Consider the following 19,342-nt stretch of genomic DNA (forward strand, 5'->3'; position numbering starts at 1 on the left):
CGCATCGGATGTCGCCACTCATTCGCTAGTCTTTCGGGCCCAGGAATTGACCACCCTGCTATTATGCCCAGTATTGTACTCTAATAAAACTTTTTTTAATCGAATTTCAGAAATGTAGCGCACAGAAGTAATGAAAAATTCACATGTTCACTAAAAGGCTTTGTGATCGAATAGTTTATTGTGTTTTTTCGAAGAGCTCCATCAACGAGTGTTATTTCTTTCCGTATCCACCACTGTAGCCTCCACGAGCACCACCACCTTGAGGATAGTTCTGTTGAGGATACTCGCCGGTGTCAAGCTCAGAAACCGAAGGAGCAACGATTTCTTGGACCTAGAAGCAAGAAGAAGTAATTTTCTTAAACAGTCAATTCTCAGTAAATGAAAACGTACTCCACACGATGATGGGCAATGTCCACCAGGTTCTCCTGCATCTCCTGGAGGTCCAAATGGTCCTGGAGGCCCAGGCTCTCCTCGTGGCCCAGGTGGACCAGGAGGTCCCATTTCTCCAGGCGGACCAGCAGGGCCAGGGTTTTGCGACGGCAGCCCATTAGCGCCCGGTGGTCCTTTAGGTCCACGGGGTCCTGGTGGCCCTGGTGGCCCTTTGACTCCTGTTCCGCCAAGAGAATCGTCTCCTGGTGGACCTTTAATCCCGGGTTCACCCTTTTCTCCGGGTTCCCCTTGTGGTCCTGCGTCCCCAACACGTCCCGGCTTTCCCGGTCGCCCTGGTAAACCTGGATGTCCTGGTTCTCCGGCAACTCCAGGACGACCTGTTTCTCCTTGTGGACCACGATTTCCAGGAGGACCTGCCGGACAAATCACGCATGGGAAGCTCGGTTCAGGATCAAGCGGTACGTCAAGTCCATCAAGTCCAGGCTTACCTACAATGAAGATTCCACAAGCAGGATTTCTGTGGGTTCACAAAATGTTTTCAAAGAGCAATGAATATACCTGGACGTCCAGGAGCACCATCCATTCCAGGTTCCCCGTTAACTCCTGGAGGGCCAGGTGGTCCCGGAGGGCACTGAAGTTGCACACATGAAGTGCACTGTTGGTTGTCGTTTGCCGTCTCGTAGCTTCCATATCCTTGACGACGAATTCTTCCATGACTTTTCACAAGAACTATGTCTTGCCAGATGTTACGAGCAGTGTACTAAACACAGGTTGCATGATTTAATTATAACAAAGACTTTAAAAAAAAAACTCGGAGTTCTTATGATTTTTCGGTTCTTCTTTCTTATTATGGTTTTTTTTCAGTTTTTTTTTCCATCTATCATAGATCAAAACGACTGTGTCATTATTAAAGACCATCGTAAAAAGCTGTAATTCTGCTTGCGCTTAACGGAATAATCTTTTTATGCCATAAAGCGACAAGCGCTCTTTTTGTGTAGATTTCTATGCAAATATTTCTGATTTAATGCTAATTATTGTAAGGATTGAGGAGGGTTAGAAAATTTAGATCCACAGCTTTTACTACAAGAGAACCTTCTGCGAAGAAAATTCAGCATGCCCAAGGAGTACCTTGTTTTTTGAACTTTATTCTTCTGTTTGGAGAATGATTTAAACCAAACTGAATTTATTACAACAGACGGAACATTATGCCTTTTCAACAATGCTTCCTCTGGATATTTTGTTCTCCGGAAAAGATACTTACATGAAGCGATAAGCAAAGTGAGATCATTGTTGTCAAAACTGAATATCCTTGGATTTTGTATAATAGATAATAGATGCGACGAATTTCACGTCATATAAGAATAATATTTGTCATATCTGATGTGGTCCTCTTAGACCAATAAAGAGGAAGCAAGAATCTGTTTTACGAGAAGTCATATTGGAAAGTTTGCCAAAGGTTTGAACCTTGAAGGAGTCCATCCGAGCTTGAAGCCTCGTCTGTGCCATGTCGAGCTGGATATGCAGGACGGGCAGTACAACGGCCACCGTCAATATGCAGCCAAGTGACACTGCAGCGGCCACGTAAGGCACTTGCAGCCGGGCAGGCTTCTCCATTCAACTGAGTACACAAAAGTCAACACGTAAACGACTTTTACCTATGACCATAACTTTCAATATGTGATAGATATGAGAGAAAGGAGATTTTGCAACAGAAGCGATATCGAAGACGGCTGAGTCGAGAGTGAACGGGGTCGTATTCGCGCTACTCATTGCGAGTCTGATTTAGGTCATCGGAACGGCGAAAGAATCCACCCACAACCGGACATGAGATATAGTGAGGAAGCGAGCCCAATGTCGCACTTTATAACCAAATGATGAGATTCATATTCTAATATTGATTGCCAGCATTTTGTATCATGAAGGAACACAGAAAAACACAGCAGAAAACAATATTGTACATTTATAAAAAAAGAAACTATCTGTTATGTACAAAGTTATAAGAGTGAGAGACTTATAGGAGCTTCATCACATCTTTTAGTTGAAAGAAGTTTCTTTTTTGTTGAAGTTTTAACGAAGATAGGCGAGCATTCAAATAATGATAGGAAGTTTTTGTCACTTCATCCCTCCTTCTCTTTTGGCAAATATTACTGTTATAGCGTCATGAATGACCCAGCAAGCCAAACGTACAACAATTTTGCAAGAACTCCATATTTACGAAAACAGTCGATGAAAAATGTCCTTCAGCTGGTTTTACATTTTTCCGGTGGTGATTCTTCCCATTTCACAGTTCAGATAAGGGCTACATACCATCTAATGGTTCAGAAATAAAAAGACAATAACAGCTCCAAACTAGTCGAGTAAGCGGTGTCATAAATTTCCTTTTCCATCTAACCAAGTTGTTCTCTTCTCGCTCTTTGCAACGGTACTTGAAGACGATGATATATTCTGGTAGGTTTGACCAAGGAGTCTATGGAATGTATTTACTGACAGGACGGATTTTTTTCGTTCCTTGTTTCTTTAGAGAAGATGCGCTAGCCGTTCTGTTAAATTCTTTGCTGGATTTATGAAAATGTGGCCGTTCTGTGCAGCGCAGCACGCTCATATCAACACACCTGTTCTATTGCAAACTGCCTCATTCCAGTTATTGCACTCTCGTCTTTTCTAAACTCCAGTTCACTTTTTTTTCTGGTTCTATATCATATCAGTACTAAAAGTGCAACTAAACGATGCACTTTTTGAATTAGCCGTACTTGTCATCCACGGAACTGATAAGTAATCTTGCATCATTTTCTTTTTCTTTTTGTGCAGCAACACTTGGCGCAGGCTGTACTTTGCTGATGACAAATTCCACTACAAGAAATCACAAGTTCACGGACATTCTGATTGTACTTCATTACTTGAAACTACTCAATCATTAGGTTAGATCGTCCGCTGTCCTTGACTTGTGGGAACGTATTTCCAATCGTTTTCCAACACTTTTATCATTCCTCCTTTGTTGCATGGTTTATAACGTTACTTTGATTTTCTTTCCACAGAAGAATATGACTAGAGGGCTCTTTCTCTCTCGCTAGATAATCCAGATTACAATCTTCTAGAAAACAATCATCGATACATTGATACCGCAAAAACAGCAAAAAACATCGAAAACTGTTCAATGTTCAAGCTATCTTTGCTAATTCCACTTTTTTCTGTGCGCACTAAGCTAAGGTAGGAAGTTATTAAGAAGATTATCAAATACAAATTGATAACAATTCTACTTTCTACAGTCAAAGCCGGTCATAAGGTAGAGCACGCTAGTTTCTACTAACTTTTCACCTAACTTGTTCCTGCATCCTGTTATTTATTTCACGGATTAGTCTATCCTCTTTGGTTTCTTGCGCGGACTTCTAGATCATCGAAGCAAACCACAACATCTCGATCGCTTATGTAAGTCAAAGTTGGAACTTTTTCACTTACTCACTTCCGTGGTTCCACATTTTTTGTGGTGAAAATGATATGTTAATGAAAAAAGCGTCTCATGTGATCTATGGATAATGCGTTGAAGATCCATCCAAAAAAGAAGATTTATGAAATCCCGTCGGGATTTTCCAATTTTATTTGTGTTTTTCATACACATTTCCCCTACACAATAGCTTTGGATCAGTGGTCTGAAAAAAATTCTTTTAACTTCACAACCATCCTTTATACAACCGTCCTATGAGACAATTACAACTCATGAGTCAAAAACAACTCATAGACGACCCTTTCAAAATTTTCATTATTGTTTAATATACAACAGTGCTTCTAAAATGGAGCTCATATGCAAAACGACCAATAATGGAACCCATCTCAACAGTAACACTTTGTTCATTTTTCGCTGTTCCCAACTGCTTCTGGATTGACTGAATTCAATTTTATGTTATTCCATCTGAGACCTAGGTCTAGTCGGCTGCGGACAAATGCATCTTTTTTTCTTTAAAAAAACTACTCTAGCACGTCCCTGCATTACTGAATCCGACGTCCGTACATTATTCCGTTGGGAACGTATTCCATGTAAGAGATCGTACCGTGTCGGTGCGCTTGTCGCATGTCTACCACATTATTTCCAGCCATATTTACACAGTCATCATACTACTGTGCTCTGTGACCGTAGCACAATTGTTTCTACTCGACTTCTGCTATTTTCATATTTTCAATTGTTTCTACTCGACTCCTACTATTTCCATCCTACCCCGGCCTTTGAGTTTGTTCACGCATCACATTTTTTGCATTACTTCAAGATTTATCCATGCGTTATGTAGAATCTGATCTGGTTGTACGCAAGAACTTCCGCCAATCTGCAAGCGATATTTTGAAAATTTGTACCATTTTCGCAAAATCACTGCACCATGAACTCATGATCACGATTACTGCTAACTATAATACAAAAAAGCCAGTTCATACGAGTTGAGCAATCTTTTATCACTGTAGTTCGTATTTAAAATACATCAGATGTACAAAATTAGTAGGTAATAAGACAGAAAATGATAGGACGTCCTACAATTCACAGGGTTAAGACACATGTTGGTGTTAGAATGTACGATAAAACTCATCTCAGAGATACATATATCGATCATTCGATGAGATAAATATAGGCGCCGACAATTATCTTCACCGTGCCACATGACACATGTTAGACTGGATCACAAAGAGTAGAAGTAGTAGAAGATAAAGTCTGTCAAGCAAAGAAATCGCGTTAATTGCAGCGGACCCTTCGCGGTCGCCGGGGCAAGCATAAGTGTTGGCGCTTATATTTTCAGCTTAAGCTGACTAAACATACATTATGTTACTTAATGCTGAGTCTAATTGAGGTATATATGATGATTTTTCTTCTTGTTTAGGATTTAAATCATGAACTCATCTCCTAAGAGCAACACCTACACCGAATAATGGACAGACAAGCTTTAAGCAAGTAATTTGGATTGAACAATACGGCAATCAGTACCGTAATAATCATCGCAGCTTTAAATTCTGAGTCCGTCTTTGTCTGTGGACGGACTCATTTTTAGACCTAGATGTGGGTAGCCTTCTGTACTCCTAAAATCTTCTCTGCTACTCCAATGTAGTAGACGGTCTGCGCTATACCGAAAAGTGGAGCCATCACCATCATACGACAGGCGGCACCCTTGAATAAAGCACGGGGTCCTTCCATTTGAAGAATCTTCCTGAAAACTGTCCCTTTGAACTACAACGTTGGAGGAAAAAACTTTGGTCTTCGCAAAAACAAAGCAAACTAACACAAAAGCGTCTCCAACATTCTTATATCTTATTTCATGAGCTCCTTTGTTAATTGTTTGCATCCTCGTCTTAATAACTGTAAAAGCTACAATAAGCATGCATAGTAAAACATAGACAAGAAAAGTTCTCTGAGAAAAAGAATATTGACATTTAAGTAGGGAGGTAGAGAGCTTCACATGGGTCGATGGTTCGAAGCCGCCCTAGTGATGCTAACCAAGCACTGTATCCCCCGGGGTCGATAAAATGCTACCAGACTCGGGAGGATAAAAACACTGACTTAATCATCGACTAGCCCCGTAAGTCATTGTATAGGCTAACACGCGTTCCAAAACCTCAATGATTACGAATTGCAGTAAAACGCGTTGGCATTCTAAGTGGATTGATACGCCAGTGACTTTATCCTTTACTTTTGACTTTATTTTAGTTTTGCTAAGTGTAAGCGTTATCTCAAATGAGAAGATTCGCGGTTTTGGTTGTGCGTCTTTGATAGAAATAAACATTCCAATTAAAATCAGCCGCAGCTATACTACTTACTAGTGGAGTAATGCAAAGCAGACGAAAAGTTTGTTTGGTTACTTCGTGGCAAGTACTTGACAAGAAATAAACTCAACCCATAACATTTATCTTTCATAATAGCTTCGATACTTTTCGTGAATCCACTGCAAACAAATGTTCAGAAATGTTTTTTTGGCAGCAATCACGCTCATTCACTCATTCCAAAAAGAACAAAAACGAGGAATTTATCAATCTATAATGCAGTAGAAAAAGAGTGCAGTCTTCATTCTAGTGTTTTATTTCGACTAATGCATAATTTTTTTGAGAGGTTTCATAAATCTCCATAGAAGAAGTTCACAGATATTCTACAGTGATTCTATTAACGTAAATACAATGGAATTCAAGTTCTGTTTGACTTCGCCGGTGGGAATTTTGTTCGTCTTCAAATAGGTCAGAAATTAGAGTCAGTGAAGTGAACGGCCCAGCAATTAATGTGTAGGTTTTGAATTGAAAACTATTGAATTTCACATCAAACATATGCCAGAGGGTGAGCAAATAAATTGTGCGGAACAACAGATCCAAATACACAAAAAATAACAGTTTTGGAAGAAATCGAAAGTTGCGGTAAATCGTGTTGTGTGTAAAAGGCATTTATACCTAGTAATCATGCTTATTATAGTGACTATTACAGCCACAAGCGGCACCGAATATGTTCAGCAGAATGAGCGCCCTACGCCTTCGATTGCAGCACGATACACAGAAGAGGAAGCGTTTAAGAAGAAAGAGGGCGCGCATTGGGACAGATGCATTTCAACCACCCAGATGAATCTATTCGATGCCAACTACTCCAATGAACTATTATTTGATTACTATAGTAATTGTTCACAAGAAAACTCCAAAAACTAGTACGTCAACGCAATTTAACATTACCAATGTATCGGTAGAGTGTAAGATTATCTAATTTTATAACAGTTACCGTCAAGAGGGGTGACAGCAAATGATGACGATGCCCCGGCTGTGAGACCTGCTACAAACGAAGTCCAAAACACAGCATCGCCACTTCCGTCGCTTTTTCGGGGTCCCTGATAGCGCCAAGTTTTCAGGCAAGACGCATATAAGCAAACAAACAAACAAAGGGAAAACTTCCATACCAGTGAATCAAGATAGGCAAATAGCGGGAAGTACATCATCGAAAATGTCACGTCTCTAGCGAAAGTTGACCCTAAACCCCTGGAATAAACTCTTTTGAAAACTGAAAAAGATAGTGGACAAGAAATAACATCTTACTTATATAACCCAGCGATCCCTCTCTCCTTCAGTAATTTGGAAGTTAGTTGTAGAGCCGTCATTTTCTTCTGACCAGGAACTTAAAAAGAAATAGTGAAAGGGGCAACAAAGCATAAATGGAAATCCATAGCTTTACCAGCAGTTCGTCCTTGATCTTGCATCTGAATCTTCAGAAGTTCCATTGGTGTCGTGACAACGATCTGGAACATTCCTGCTAACCCTCCTGCTGTCATTCCTTTCCAAGCTGAAAGTTTTCTGAAAACAACTACCTAACAAATGATTGGTTTAACTCTGTTTCAAGCGATAGCAAAACTTGGCAGCAGCTTTCACTAACTTCTCGCCCGGAGCAGCAAGATGGTGTCGGAAGAAATCATTTGCTACCAATTTTATAGCCTTTTCAGGTGTAATCAGAACGATGTTAACGGCTGATCCAGAATACAACGCCCGAACCTGGAAAACAAACGACAAAGATCTGTAAAGTCTAAGGACGTACTAGCTGTTTAGAAATACAAGCATGTCCAAAAGTTTCGCGCCGTCTGATCGTGCACTTCGATATAATCGATTGCTACTTCACATAAGAAAACAGCTCTATTCAACACAGCATTTTGCTTGATTACAGGTGAGCCCACTATCGATCGATGTTGTATGCGTTCGTTTACGTTCACTAGTCATAGGAGCACATGATCTAAGAGATGGACAAGAAGATAATTCACGTAAATATGCTTTTCAGTTCACTCTCAGTTGTCCAGGAAGAGAAGTTACGGCCAATCTCGAAAAAGCTTGTGCCAGGAATAGTTTCACAATATCTATGCTGGAGTAGTTGGAAAAGTTCGGTGACGGAGATATTTCGATTACATCTCAACCCCAACAAAGAAAATCTAAAGGCGTGGCAACTCAGACTGAATGGCAACAAATATGAGGACAGCTGAAAGCTTCGTTTCGAGAGAGGAGCGTCAAATGGACACAGTCAACAACTGGAGGCAATGGATTGCATACAAAATGAGCGAGGTGCAGAAATTTTGCATTTTAGAGGTTAGTTCGTCTTTGATACATACAAACAATAATGATCCATCTCTAGATCGCAATTTACTGTTGATGAAAAGTGAGATGATTAGAACGATAGACGGTTTGACGAGACAGCAAAAATGATGTCCTATTTGCGCGAGAATTCTGCTAATCAATAGCCACATGTGTATAGTGCCCATTTATTATTCGAATAAGAAATCCAGATTTTACTACAACAAGGATGGGTATTCTTGTTTCGTGTTTACTCCACTGTGTTCAATATACTAGTTCACGATTTTGTAGGAAAACTTTAACTTAAAGAAATGAGTTATGAAAGTTTATATATCTGGATGACGCCACCCAGGAATTTTTGAACTGATCTATAGTGTGCCTGTTACCAATTAACAGAAATGGTAAAATTCTAACTCCAACCTTTAGAAAAACGGAAGCTCCTCCGGACCTCCATGTCTGCCTGGCACAATCAGCTCTTAAAAAAACAAAAGTGGACAATAATAGAGAAAGATAATAACTGATAACACAATGTTTGAGATCAAACAAGGTGGGATAGATAGACATAGATAGAAATACAGAGATATATAGTTTTTGTACTAAATGTACGAGTGGGACGGAAGACTAGAAGAATATTCACAAGGATCGTAGCAGTGCCGGCTTGTGCCGAAGCCCTTCCGGGGACCACCCGAAATAGGTGAGAATTTGCAAGAATGAAGTACAGCTCTGTATGTATGAAACTTGAGACTATGAGAGGCATCTTACCACTACACTCTCCCTTTAGACAACAACTTTGTGGTGTAGGTCTTTAAAACTGATTAAGCTCCAATCGCTGTCAAATATTTTTGCTCGACAACCCAGTTACTACAGGCACAATATCGGTGAAGGAGAAACTTGGAAGAATAAAAAGTTTGATAAATGCAATTTTTCGGGCCATGCGCGAAATCCCTTTCCTGAAAAACTTTCATCGTACGTGAAAGAAAATGATAGAAAGCAGTAATAGTTATACGGTCAGGAACTGAACCAATTCCATCGCACAAAGAGAAGCTGGTTCAACTCCACAGCATCTAGGTGCAAAATTTAGATCATATCGGCGCTACCGTTAAGATTTTATAGGAACTCATTTTGAGCATAAACAAACAAACAAAAACATGAACTCTTCCGTCTTATTGTACGCTTGGATACAGCGGACAAGATCATTAATCGGCATTAATAACTCAACAATCAATTGCAGTCACACTTGAGTTTGACTTTCCTTTGAACCTGAAACTCCAGACTACAAAAACCGACTACCAATCAGTTGATAAATGCTACCACTGCCTGTGAAACAAATTGCGATTTTTGCGGAAGAATTTCCAACAACACAGAATGAATTTCACAGATTTTCTGAATGAATTTAAATGTGTTAGAGATAAACAGTGACACGTAAGCATAAGACAACCACACTTTATGCTCCTATAAATCCTATTTATCGACGAATTCAGAAATCTGGCGGCAAGCGATGAACATGGAAGAGGTGGATTATATTATACACGCATTCCCTTATGTAGACATATAAGATTTCAGTGCACATGTTGCAAGTCATGTTTTCCAATGCGGCCTTGACTATTCAAGCACATCGAAGGATTTGTGAAATCAATAGTCAACGCAACGACGCACGAATATTACGACGACGTGTTGCGAAGGAGAAGACTCAAAAAAGTCGAATTATGGTCGATGATGGAGAGAGAAGGTACGCATGTTGGTGTCCTTTCTAACCGTTTTTTTTTGCTTCGCGAGTATACGTAAATAAAAGTAAACAAAGATGCGGCGCAATGTGCCTAGCGGGTGGTCAAGACTGCGGGGCTGTTGCGAACCTGCACACAAAATTGGCTTCCCGCGTCTCTGGCTCCCCTTCTTCCTAGGCATACTGCACCAAAAACGGTTGTGACCTGTCATAATGCTGCGAATTTTGCTTTAAAATGTAGTTGAGGGGCGAGGCACTCAGTGGTGCTTTTATTTCTGGAAGTAAATAGCTAAAGTGGGAGCCCTAACCCCCCAAAAATTAGTTTTAGCAGATCTATGACATTTAAGCTAAAGTAGCTAAGAGAAAAAGTAAGATAGAGCGTCCAAAAATAATGGCGCCGCTGACTGCCCCTCCCCCATCCCATCAACTACATTTTCCTCGACGTCTTTTCCTGTAGATACCAGCGATGGATTCACCTAATTTTTAACCGTACCGCAAACAAGACCTCGTAACGACAACAACAACAAACGTACAACATTGTGAAACGGTCTGCACGTGCGCGTTGAGAAAAAAAAAAACTGTTCCAGAAGTGCGGAAGTTCGACCTTCCTTGAATCTTGGCATAAGAGATTACAACTTGTCGATAGTCCAACTTAAACAACAGCCAAGAATGTTAACAAACTTTATTCGACTAACGTTTCGGCGTCGTCGCCTTTGTCTGAGCCTGGAAAGTCAGATCATTTGTGATATATCCTCTCAAATGCCTCATCCAGAATAAGTCATCATTCCCTAAGGTGCTACATCCAAAATCAAACCAAAAGAGTCCAAATCGTTGTGCTTACCTAGGTAGCCGCGTTGCCCTGATATTAGTGGACCTCCGCGTGATAAAATCTCTAATAATCCGCCTCGCTAGTACTAATTAGGATGCGACCCGCATATGACTTCCTAGATCAAAACCCGCAAAGGTCTTGATACAGAGACACCTCGTTGGTCACGGTTGTGCATCCTTCCTTTCTATTCAATTTTGGACTTTGAGCGTTTATCCAAAACGCCTCCAAAGTTCTGCGAGCCACAATTTCGGGTTCGTACGATAGGATCGTGGCAGCTATGCAGAAAGGAGCATTTTCATGACATTTTCTGCGATGGGTTCCGAGAGCGGTTGCTGCATTTGAATGTTTCATTCCATCTAGATGTTCCTTAATACAAACACAAAGAGGTCGCCCTGTTTCGCCAATATATTGTTCGCCGCATGCTGTGCACGAAATCAAATAAACTATACCAGAGATCATACAGTCGCCTGCCTTACCAAATGGACATATTACACAGTTTTGAGTTAGGGAAATGCGATCGTACATTTTGTTTTGCACTAAGTGCTTTTTGAGATTTGTGGCAGGTATTTCCACATTTCTCACTTGGTCATCGAGACCACACCTAACCAGACTGGCCATCATCGCCTTACTCAGGCCGTCGGTCATGAAAGGTAAGCAGAAATTGATCTTTTTGGAGTCATCCACCTTGGCATAACCTCGCTGCGCAAGAAGACCTGGTCTGCGAGGTGCATCAGCAGTGTAGCCATTAGAGTTGCTATCCGCTGCGCTAGGTTAACGGCATCGATCCGCTCCTGGACATCAGATGTCACCCTTACGGCTGTCCTAAACATGTTCCGAATGACCGATTTCTTTGTTTTCCAAGGGTAGCAAAAAGACAGTGAACTGATATGTTTTACTACTAGGTACTACTTTCCAGGCTCTGTCGAAGGCGACAACGCCGAAACGTTACCCGAATAAAATTTGTTAAAATTCTTGGCTGTTGCTTGAATTGGACTATCGACAAAAAACTGTTCGTTCGATATGCAGCTCAAGAGATCATCGTCGGCACACCATCTTAGCTTAATCGCATTGGTAAATATCTCACTTATACCGTAGCATCTTTTCAAGCATTCTTTTCAATTTATTGTCGCCAGTCTTTTGTAAATTAGTCTTTCCAATTTTGAGAATGCTGTGGTACCCTAGAGGAGATGGTGAAGAGGCACACGTAGACTTTTCCGTGAATGCCTACGAGACATTACGGATCCTGTGGATATGCCGGGGAGACGCAAACATGCCTCGCCCACGCTCCAGTCGTTTATGGAGGCGCAGATAACCGTTTTAGATGCACTTCTAGCCATAGAAAAGCAAAGAAGTACACAGTTGTAAGGAGAGATGTGAAGAAGAATGGCGAGAGTTGTCGAATTTACCGAATAAATTAGGTACAATGTACTTAATACTACATGATATTTGGTGTGGTGGTCTACCAAGACAGAGAAGTCGTCTAGAAATCACCTCAGGAAGTCTCGAAATCTTATCAAATAAACTCTTTTTCTTCCGCGATCAGAGATACAGAAGACCCCTCTCTCAAGCACCTATTTCTCATAAAAACGACCAGCTTTTTATTACTTTCTACCGTTCCTATTCCTCCAAGTGTCTCACAAATACAAAAATTACTCGAAAAATTCACATTCAAACAACGTAACCCACAAAAACCTTTGAACTCGAAGGACTTCGATAATCACTGCCCCGGTTACCTTTGAAAGCAGGGATGTTCCCTGTTTTCAACGAAAATCTTCCTATACGTAAGCTATTAGATGCATCTTTCTTTCTAGTTCACGCAAGGATTTCTCTTGCTTCTGGTACGCTTACAAATCTGAGGTCACCTCATATCACAAAATTCCTCTCAAACTTTTCGTTAGAAAATTTCTAGCCGGTGATGGAGCAAGGATATAACTGACGATCGGTGGTAGATAGGCAGATTCAGGTACTTATTGACTTAGCTATAGCTATTTTTAGGAAGAAATGACAAGCAGTGAATCTCCATGAGACACAATACATCGCTAATTGTTCAGGCCAGATTAAAAATGATTGAAAATCTACGTGCTTCTTTTCACAGATTCAATAGATGAGTCTGTAATCTCAAAGCTGGCTGGAAGAAAACCTGGGAGCGAGAGTAGTATCCATTTGAAGATAGGGTTGGGAGTAAGTGAGAATTTCCGAGATTACGATCTCTCCACCAAAAGGCAGAGTCTAGATGCGGGGTAAAAGAAATTTCCTACCACAGATCTGGCAAGTTCAGATATCAAGTACGTTCAGACATATTAGTCCTCAAAGCATCTGCTAGAACACGTATGAGAAAATTACTTGCGCACCACTCGCAAACCGTTACAGAACAACAATATTTTCTGCTAAGTTATTATTAACCTGGTTAAAAACAACTTTCGCGCTAATTTTCCTTTTTTTGTGTGTTTTGTATTGGGCAATTTTTCGGCGTGTTCTTACAAGTATCATTCGGACTGATGGGTCTGAGTGCCCATGATATCCGGATCTAATATTGGTAATTACTTGTTATTACGGTGATACTTGTGAGGTAGACCTCGTTCTCCACTCACTGGTATAAGTGGGGAAATGCGATTAATGCGAATCTTCCCGCCCTTATCTTGAGAGTGGGAAGACAGAAGTGTTCTCTAGAATCCATGCAAAATTTAATCTACAATGATAATACTTGTCATTATTTCATTACATCCATTTCGTTGACTTGTTACCAACCGTTTGAATGGATGCACTTATTACTGGTGAAGAATCAAGATTATATGATTTTTATTTGGAAAGATACAGGGAAGAGAAACCAATAAATAGGACGTAAAACTGTACAATTAGTGTCGTGTGATAGTGTGCCTGTGAGGTTTTTAGATGAAACCTTTTTATCTGCCTGACATTTCGGCTTTTTCGCCGTCATCAGAGGCCTAAATAGAGGATGAATGGAGCAATGCTACGTTTATCCGGGGAACGGTAAAGAGGGTCCCGGCGGATTCTCCGCGAATGCCTCCGAGACATGACGTGCCCAGTAGATATGCCGGCGGATACGCGAACATATCTCGACGAAGTCACGCTCCAGTCGTTCATGAAGACGCAGACAACCGTCATAGATGTCCTTCTTGCCACAGAGACGCAGAAAACTGCACAGTCACAAGGAAATTTGCAAAGAAGAGTGGAAATTAGCGAATAAGTCAAAGAATAATAGTGTTAGATAGAAGTACATGGGGTTTTGTATGGCGTTCTAATAATAAAGGGAGTGAGTTTGTCTTTATATCACCTTCAAAAAGTCTAGAAATCTCATCAAATTTTAACTCTTTTTCTTTCTTAAGTTCCAAGAAGTCAGAGACAGAGAGGGTCCCTCTGTGCTGAAAAAATTAGGCTAGGAGAAAGCTTGGGAGTTATAGGATAACGATAATTCTCATTACCGTTACTTTTGAAAGCTGGAATGTTCCATGTTAACAAAAATTCTTATGCACGTAAATTGAAGCTATTAGATACATCCTTATCTCATATTTCACGTGAGGATTTCTCTTGCTTCTGGTACGATTGCAAAATTGAGATCACCTCACGTCACAAAATTGCAGTGAATGTGTCTGATTCTCCAAAACAATTTAGTAGATAGTGAATAGTATCATAGCCGGTGACGCAGCGTATGATTAGCGGTAGGTAAGCAGTCAGCTAGTTAGGTGCCAACGAAAATGAATCTCTTTAGGATACACACCATCGCTAATTGCTCTGACGAGGCATGACCAGGGCATGCTCGAAATTCCGCCGGGACCCTCTTTACACGCACCCCGTTTATCCCGTCAAGTGCCACACTACCCTGGGTCAGTGTTTCGATAATCGTTCAATGTAGTGAAAATAGAAACCCATCTACATTGAAAATAGTCCTACGTGTTGTTCCACCGGATATGGTGCGGCTGGTAGCACGCACTTGTCACTCAGTGTACCAGCGAATGAGTATTGCTGCGTGTAGATCACCAGCGACGATATAGATGATTTGATCTACACACACAATGTCAAGCGGTTATAGGTCACAGAGCGGTACAACTGGCAAGAACTCATTCGTTATCGACAAACATTCATTCCTATTATTCATTGAAGGGTTTCTTTTAAGAATCCAAAATGGCTCCAACGTCTTCCTTGCCGATATTTCTGTTTCGTGAGCCAGTATAACGCATTTCACATCATAATCGATTCCGTTGTGGGCTTCATGTCTGTGCCTAGTGGTGTTATCAAACTTTTTCGTCGTTTTCCTGCCATGTGTTAATAAATCCTCACTCCAACATTCCAACCGGTCTCCCCAATGTAAGTTGCATTGCACATCAAGCACTCAATCTCATATATTACCCCCCATTTGTGCGCAGTCGCCTGTTTTTCCGTAAGGACAAATAACACATCTTTCACAGATGCAGTATCTATCATGTAATCTGTTTCTAACAAGCTGTCAACAAAAACTTTGATGTTTGCATTTGGGATATTTACCAAGGTCAATTATCCAAGCACAATTACAAGATGACGTGAGCTATGACAAAACGTGGTGTAGCGTTACTTTCTGTGATTCTTCATCGAAAATCTGTCGTAACCATGACAGAAGTGATCATTACGTAGCCCGACTACGAAATACCATTCGGTCATAATCATTGGCAGACTTACTTTCTGTAGATATTAACTGTAGCGTAGTTATGCCAGCTATTTGTAAATTACCAACTTCATTTTTAAAAAATTGGTTAGCGCCCGTGAATCGCAGCGGCCTTGCTGCATAGACTTGCCCGTACGTACGTAAACCTCGTACGTATTTTCGACGAGTGATGTAAAACCAAGAGTAATTAATGGGAAACGGTTAAACTCCACGCCCTACTCTGTCCATGATTTGACAGGACTGGTGGAACGACCACATGTTGCCCACCCCCACACTCCTTTTTATTCAAATCCAATCTATTATTTCTCATCTAAGCGCGTACTACCATGCATTCTTTTGACTACTTTACAATTCCCCTTTTTGAATCGTTTCTATATCTTTCAACTTGAGTAACCAGTCTTAGACCATCAAAGGTGTCGACTTCAAAACAGGCTAGTTTTTCAACAGCTTTTTCTTTATTGAATAAAACTATCTCCAAGTTTTTACGAGGTTGCACAACACTTTTGTGTTATGTTATTGTAGCATAACAGTAGAAAAACTAAACTAGTACATTTGCAAAGATGCGAAATACCTCTGATATGACATTGATAAACGTATTTTATAAAAACGCTCTTTGCAGGAATAACAATGAGCACGTACAAGGCAAGGTGGAAAACGAAACCGCAACATGTGAAAATTAGCGATAACCTGATAATCGATTGGCGCTCGCACGGTGGCAGTCGAAAGTGGCGATATTTTGGGGAGAAATGTAGCAGCGAAAGCAACAATTGCGCTGCAAGCATAATAGTCGAATCCACTACGCATGGTGTAGCGCAGTCGGTAAGAGGTACCGCTGTCTGTAAGATCGATCGGAGGTTCGAATCCATCCTAGTGCTCACCTAGTCTTTCATGCCTCTGGGATCGATAAGTTGGTACCACACTTGTCTGGGAGGATAAAAACACTGACTTGACACATCGGCTACCCGCGCAAATCATTGTATAGGCTAGTTATACGTTCGTAAACCTCAAACGATTCTGAATTGAGAGCGTGGTGGAGCATCCCAAGCGAATTGATTAACGCCAAACACTTCATCCTTTATCTTTATGTGGTTACAGCTGTAGGAGAACCTCAAAAAGTATTCATGTCTCTAACGCTAACTCTATGCATCCTTACTAGAGACAAGAATCGACAAATCGACAATCGATTTTCTTAATATTTTCATTGTCCTGGTTAATATTGTTTCCAACAATTGCAAAGATATTTTTAGGTGTCAGCTCAGTTGACCTTTATCTAGAAATTTCGCCGTGAAGGCACTAAAACCGACTTTGCGAAGAGCGATTGGTGCGGAGAATGAAAAGGGATAAAAAGGATATACACAGAAATAGCATGATCTGTTTCGATATCGAAGAACTGTAACTCCAATAGTTATCACCTTGAATCGTATGCGCCCCGAACCCGAACGATGGGAACGTTGTTGAAATGAAATTTGGCCAAATATCGATTACCTCCACCGCTACTACAGGAAAACTATTGGCTTGGGTAATCACATAAGTTGGGGATGTATGGTTTTGCAGGCACACTTTATTGAGAATGAAAACTTCACGTGAACATGTCAAATGAAACAATAAAATGTCAGAAAGGGAGAAAACTTTTGCTGCTCATTGAGAAAGGAGCTCAAATAAAACCCACATTCCTTTGTACTGTACCTCTCCATTCGGCAAAATGGGTTGGTTCTGCAGCCGAGTTTTGACGAGATCAATAGGAAAAACGCAGGTCACCCCTACGATACCAGCCAATCCACCGTTCATAATTTTAGGCCCATACCTTAAACACATACCTAAACGGTAATATTCGACCAAACAGGTACAAGAAACTCACGAAAATTCCTGCCCTCCCATGCCTATCTAAAAAAAAACATATTGCAGAGAATTCGAAAAAACTAACACAGAAAAATCGTTTACAAGTACTTTGCAGGAATTAGCAAAACAACCACAACACCAGCTCAAAATCATATAAGCATTTTTACTTTATTTCAGAGAAAGGTATAACAACAACATACAAAAAAAAACCGCAGAATCTTCACAACAGAGCTCTCTAGAAAATTAACATGTCCTGCACGTGTTTTTCAAAGATGTACTAAAAAATCCATCTGTTTTCTGATTTTTAACTTGATTTGGTCAGATTGATTGACAATGCAATAATATATGTGACGGAAGGTGTCGTGTGTGGGTCAAAGCTTCATGCATTTGAATTCTAATATTAACATATCCGCACTCTAACAAGTACAACTCAACAATTGCTCAAGGATATTAATGACAGATCGGTTTTGCCAAATGTCAACCTGGTACATTTGTTTGATTAAATAGATACAGCGCAAAGTTGCATCAAGTCAGAGGAGCAAAACCACTGATAAGGAGAGATGACAAGAAAGAAATACTTCCGATATCTGGAAGATGACCCCCCTATCAGACCCTACATACAGTACTTCGGAGTGACAGAAATTTTGACAAATAAACATGCGCAGAAGACTCTAAAAATTTCACAAGACTCGATCGTCTCAGTGCAAGCTTACCTAGTAATCAATATCACTCAGGTTCACCTAACAATCACCCAAAGGCTAACGGGAACGCAAGCTTTGCAAACAACAAAAGAAAAAATTCGCAAAAGGAGATTTCCAAAGTTAGTGCCACCTGTCCCACCGTACATTTCTCTTGATATTGTCATGTTTTTGACGCATTAGTAAAAAGCTGAGCAACATTAGTTTGTTCGACCCGGATATAAACAGGAGAGTCGAAATGTGAATTTCACGCAAAGGAATTAATAGCCATGGAAATAAATGTCTTTCATTTAGTACCAGCAAAGATCATCACACGAAAAAGAATGCATCAGTCGATTTTTGGTCGTACTACTGCTTTTATCCTTTGATTGATTGACATAGAATTGATAATCATTCAAAATCTACAACATGAATCCAAAAAAGAAACAAGTGACTGATGAAAAGACCTTCGTAGGAACCGGTATTTTTCAACCACTGTTCCCCCTAAAGAAAGCGTACACTCAGCCAAACGATGCATTACACAAGATCCTAACCAATCAACCGTATAAATAAAATAAAATCTATCTCAACGAAAAAACCACAAGTTTGGTCTTCATACTCTATGTTCTGTGAAGAAAATTTATCAATAAAGAAGAATTGAAATAAAAAAGGAATTTATCAGTGAAGGGCAATTGAACCACGGACTCTTTACAAATTTCAGTAGAACTAACTGATATGAGTTAAATACCTGTCGAGCGAATGGAATAGCTTAGAACTACTTCATAGTTATTTAAAGAGTTGACAAAGATGAAGCCTTTAGAATCACAAACAAGAAACGCTGCAACGCTGCATTTGAAGGGGGAAACAAAACAATCGAATACCTTCTTCCTACATCTAAATGTACAAATTCAAGTGCTACCAAATGCTCCACGAGAACGTTGTCTCAGAGGCTCGATTCACGGCAAGCATCTATTCCTTCTTCCTTTGATTCCTCTCTTCAACGTCCGCGACAGAATTTAAATGTAAAAGTACCACGTTCAAGGTCTGGAAGAGGATCTTATGAGTAGCAGAACACTCAAAAACTATTATTATTAACAAACATCCAAGTAACTTGCCACTCACTTTTGATGCCACAAACGTGATGGTATATGTACGGAACCTAATCGTCA

General features: G+C 40.4%; 3 protein-coding genes across 5 annotated transcripts; 1 reads left to right on the plus strand and 2 right to left on the minus strand.

Annotated features, from left to right (window-relative positions):
- Positions 1-211: 211 nt before the first annotated feature.
- RB195_025780 (uncharacterized protein) lies at positions 212-2,004 on the minus strand (the record flags this gene model as incomplete). Its single annotated transcript, XM_064214063.1, has 4 exons — positions 212-331; positions 391-878; positions 949-1,150; positions 1,855-2,004. The coding sequence occupies 4 exons, from the start codon at positions 2,002-2,004 to the stop codon at positions 212-214; spliced, it is 960 nt and encodes a 319-aa protein (XP_064069944.1).
- Positions 2,005-5,419: 3,415 nt separating this feature from the next.
- RB195_025781 (uncharacterized protein) lies at positions 5,420-17,535 on the minus strand (the record flags this gene model as incomplete). Of its 3 annotated transcripts, XM_013453938.2 has the most annotated exons (10): positions 5,420-5,573; positions 5,647-5,722; positions 7,118-7,223; positions 7,293-7,371; positions 7,429-7,507; positions 7,565-7,683; positions 7,763-7,878; positions 8,866-8,920; positions 17,327-17,461; positions 17,516-17,535. In XM_013453938.2, 10 exons carry the CDS (start codon positions 17,533-17,535, stop codon positions 5,420-5,422), a joined length of 939 nt encoding a protein of 312 aa, XP_013309392.1. The 3 variants fall into 3 exon arrangements, with proteins under 3 accessions (XP_013309392.1, XP_064069945.1, XP_064069947.1); XM_064214064.1 differs by lacking the exons at positions 8,866-8,920; positions 17,327-17,461; positions 17,516-17,535 and adding an exon at positions 7,939-7,944; XM_064214065.1 differs by lacking the exons at positions 5,420-5,573; positions 5,647-5,722; positions 7,118-7,223; ... (3 more) ...; positions 7,763-7,878; positions 8,866-8,920 and adding an exon at positions 15,282-15,459.
- Positions 8,412-15,181, plus strand: RB195_025782 (uncharacterized protein; the record flags this gene model as incomplete). The annotated part of the gene is made up of 3 exons (XM_064214066.1): positions 8,412-8,460; positions 10,009-10,174; positions 15,133-15,181. The coding sequence occupies 3 exons, from the start codon at positions 8,412-8,414 to the stop codon at positions 15,179-15,181; spliced, it is 264 nt and encodes an 87-aa protein (XP_064069946.1).
- Positions 17,536-19,342: the final 1,807 nt, after the last annotated feature.

The sequence above is a fragment of the Necator americanus genome, chromosome X, assembly GCF_031761385.1.
Source record: "Necator americanus strain Aroian chromosome X, whole genome shotgun sequence".
Classification (NCBI taxonomy): Eukaryota; Metazoa; Nematoda; class Chromadorea; order Rhabditida; family Ancylostomatidae; genus Necator; species Necator americanus.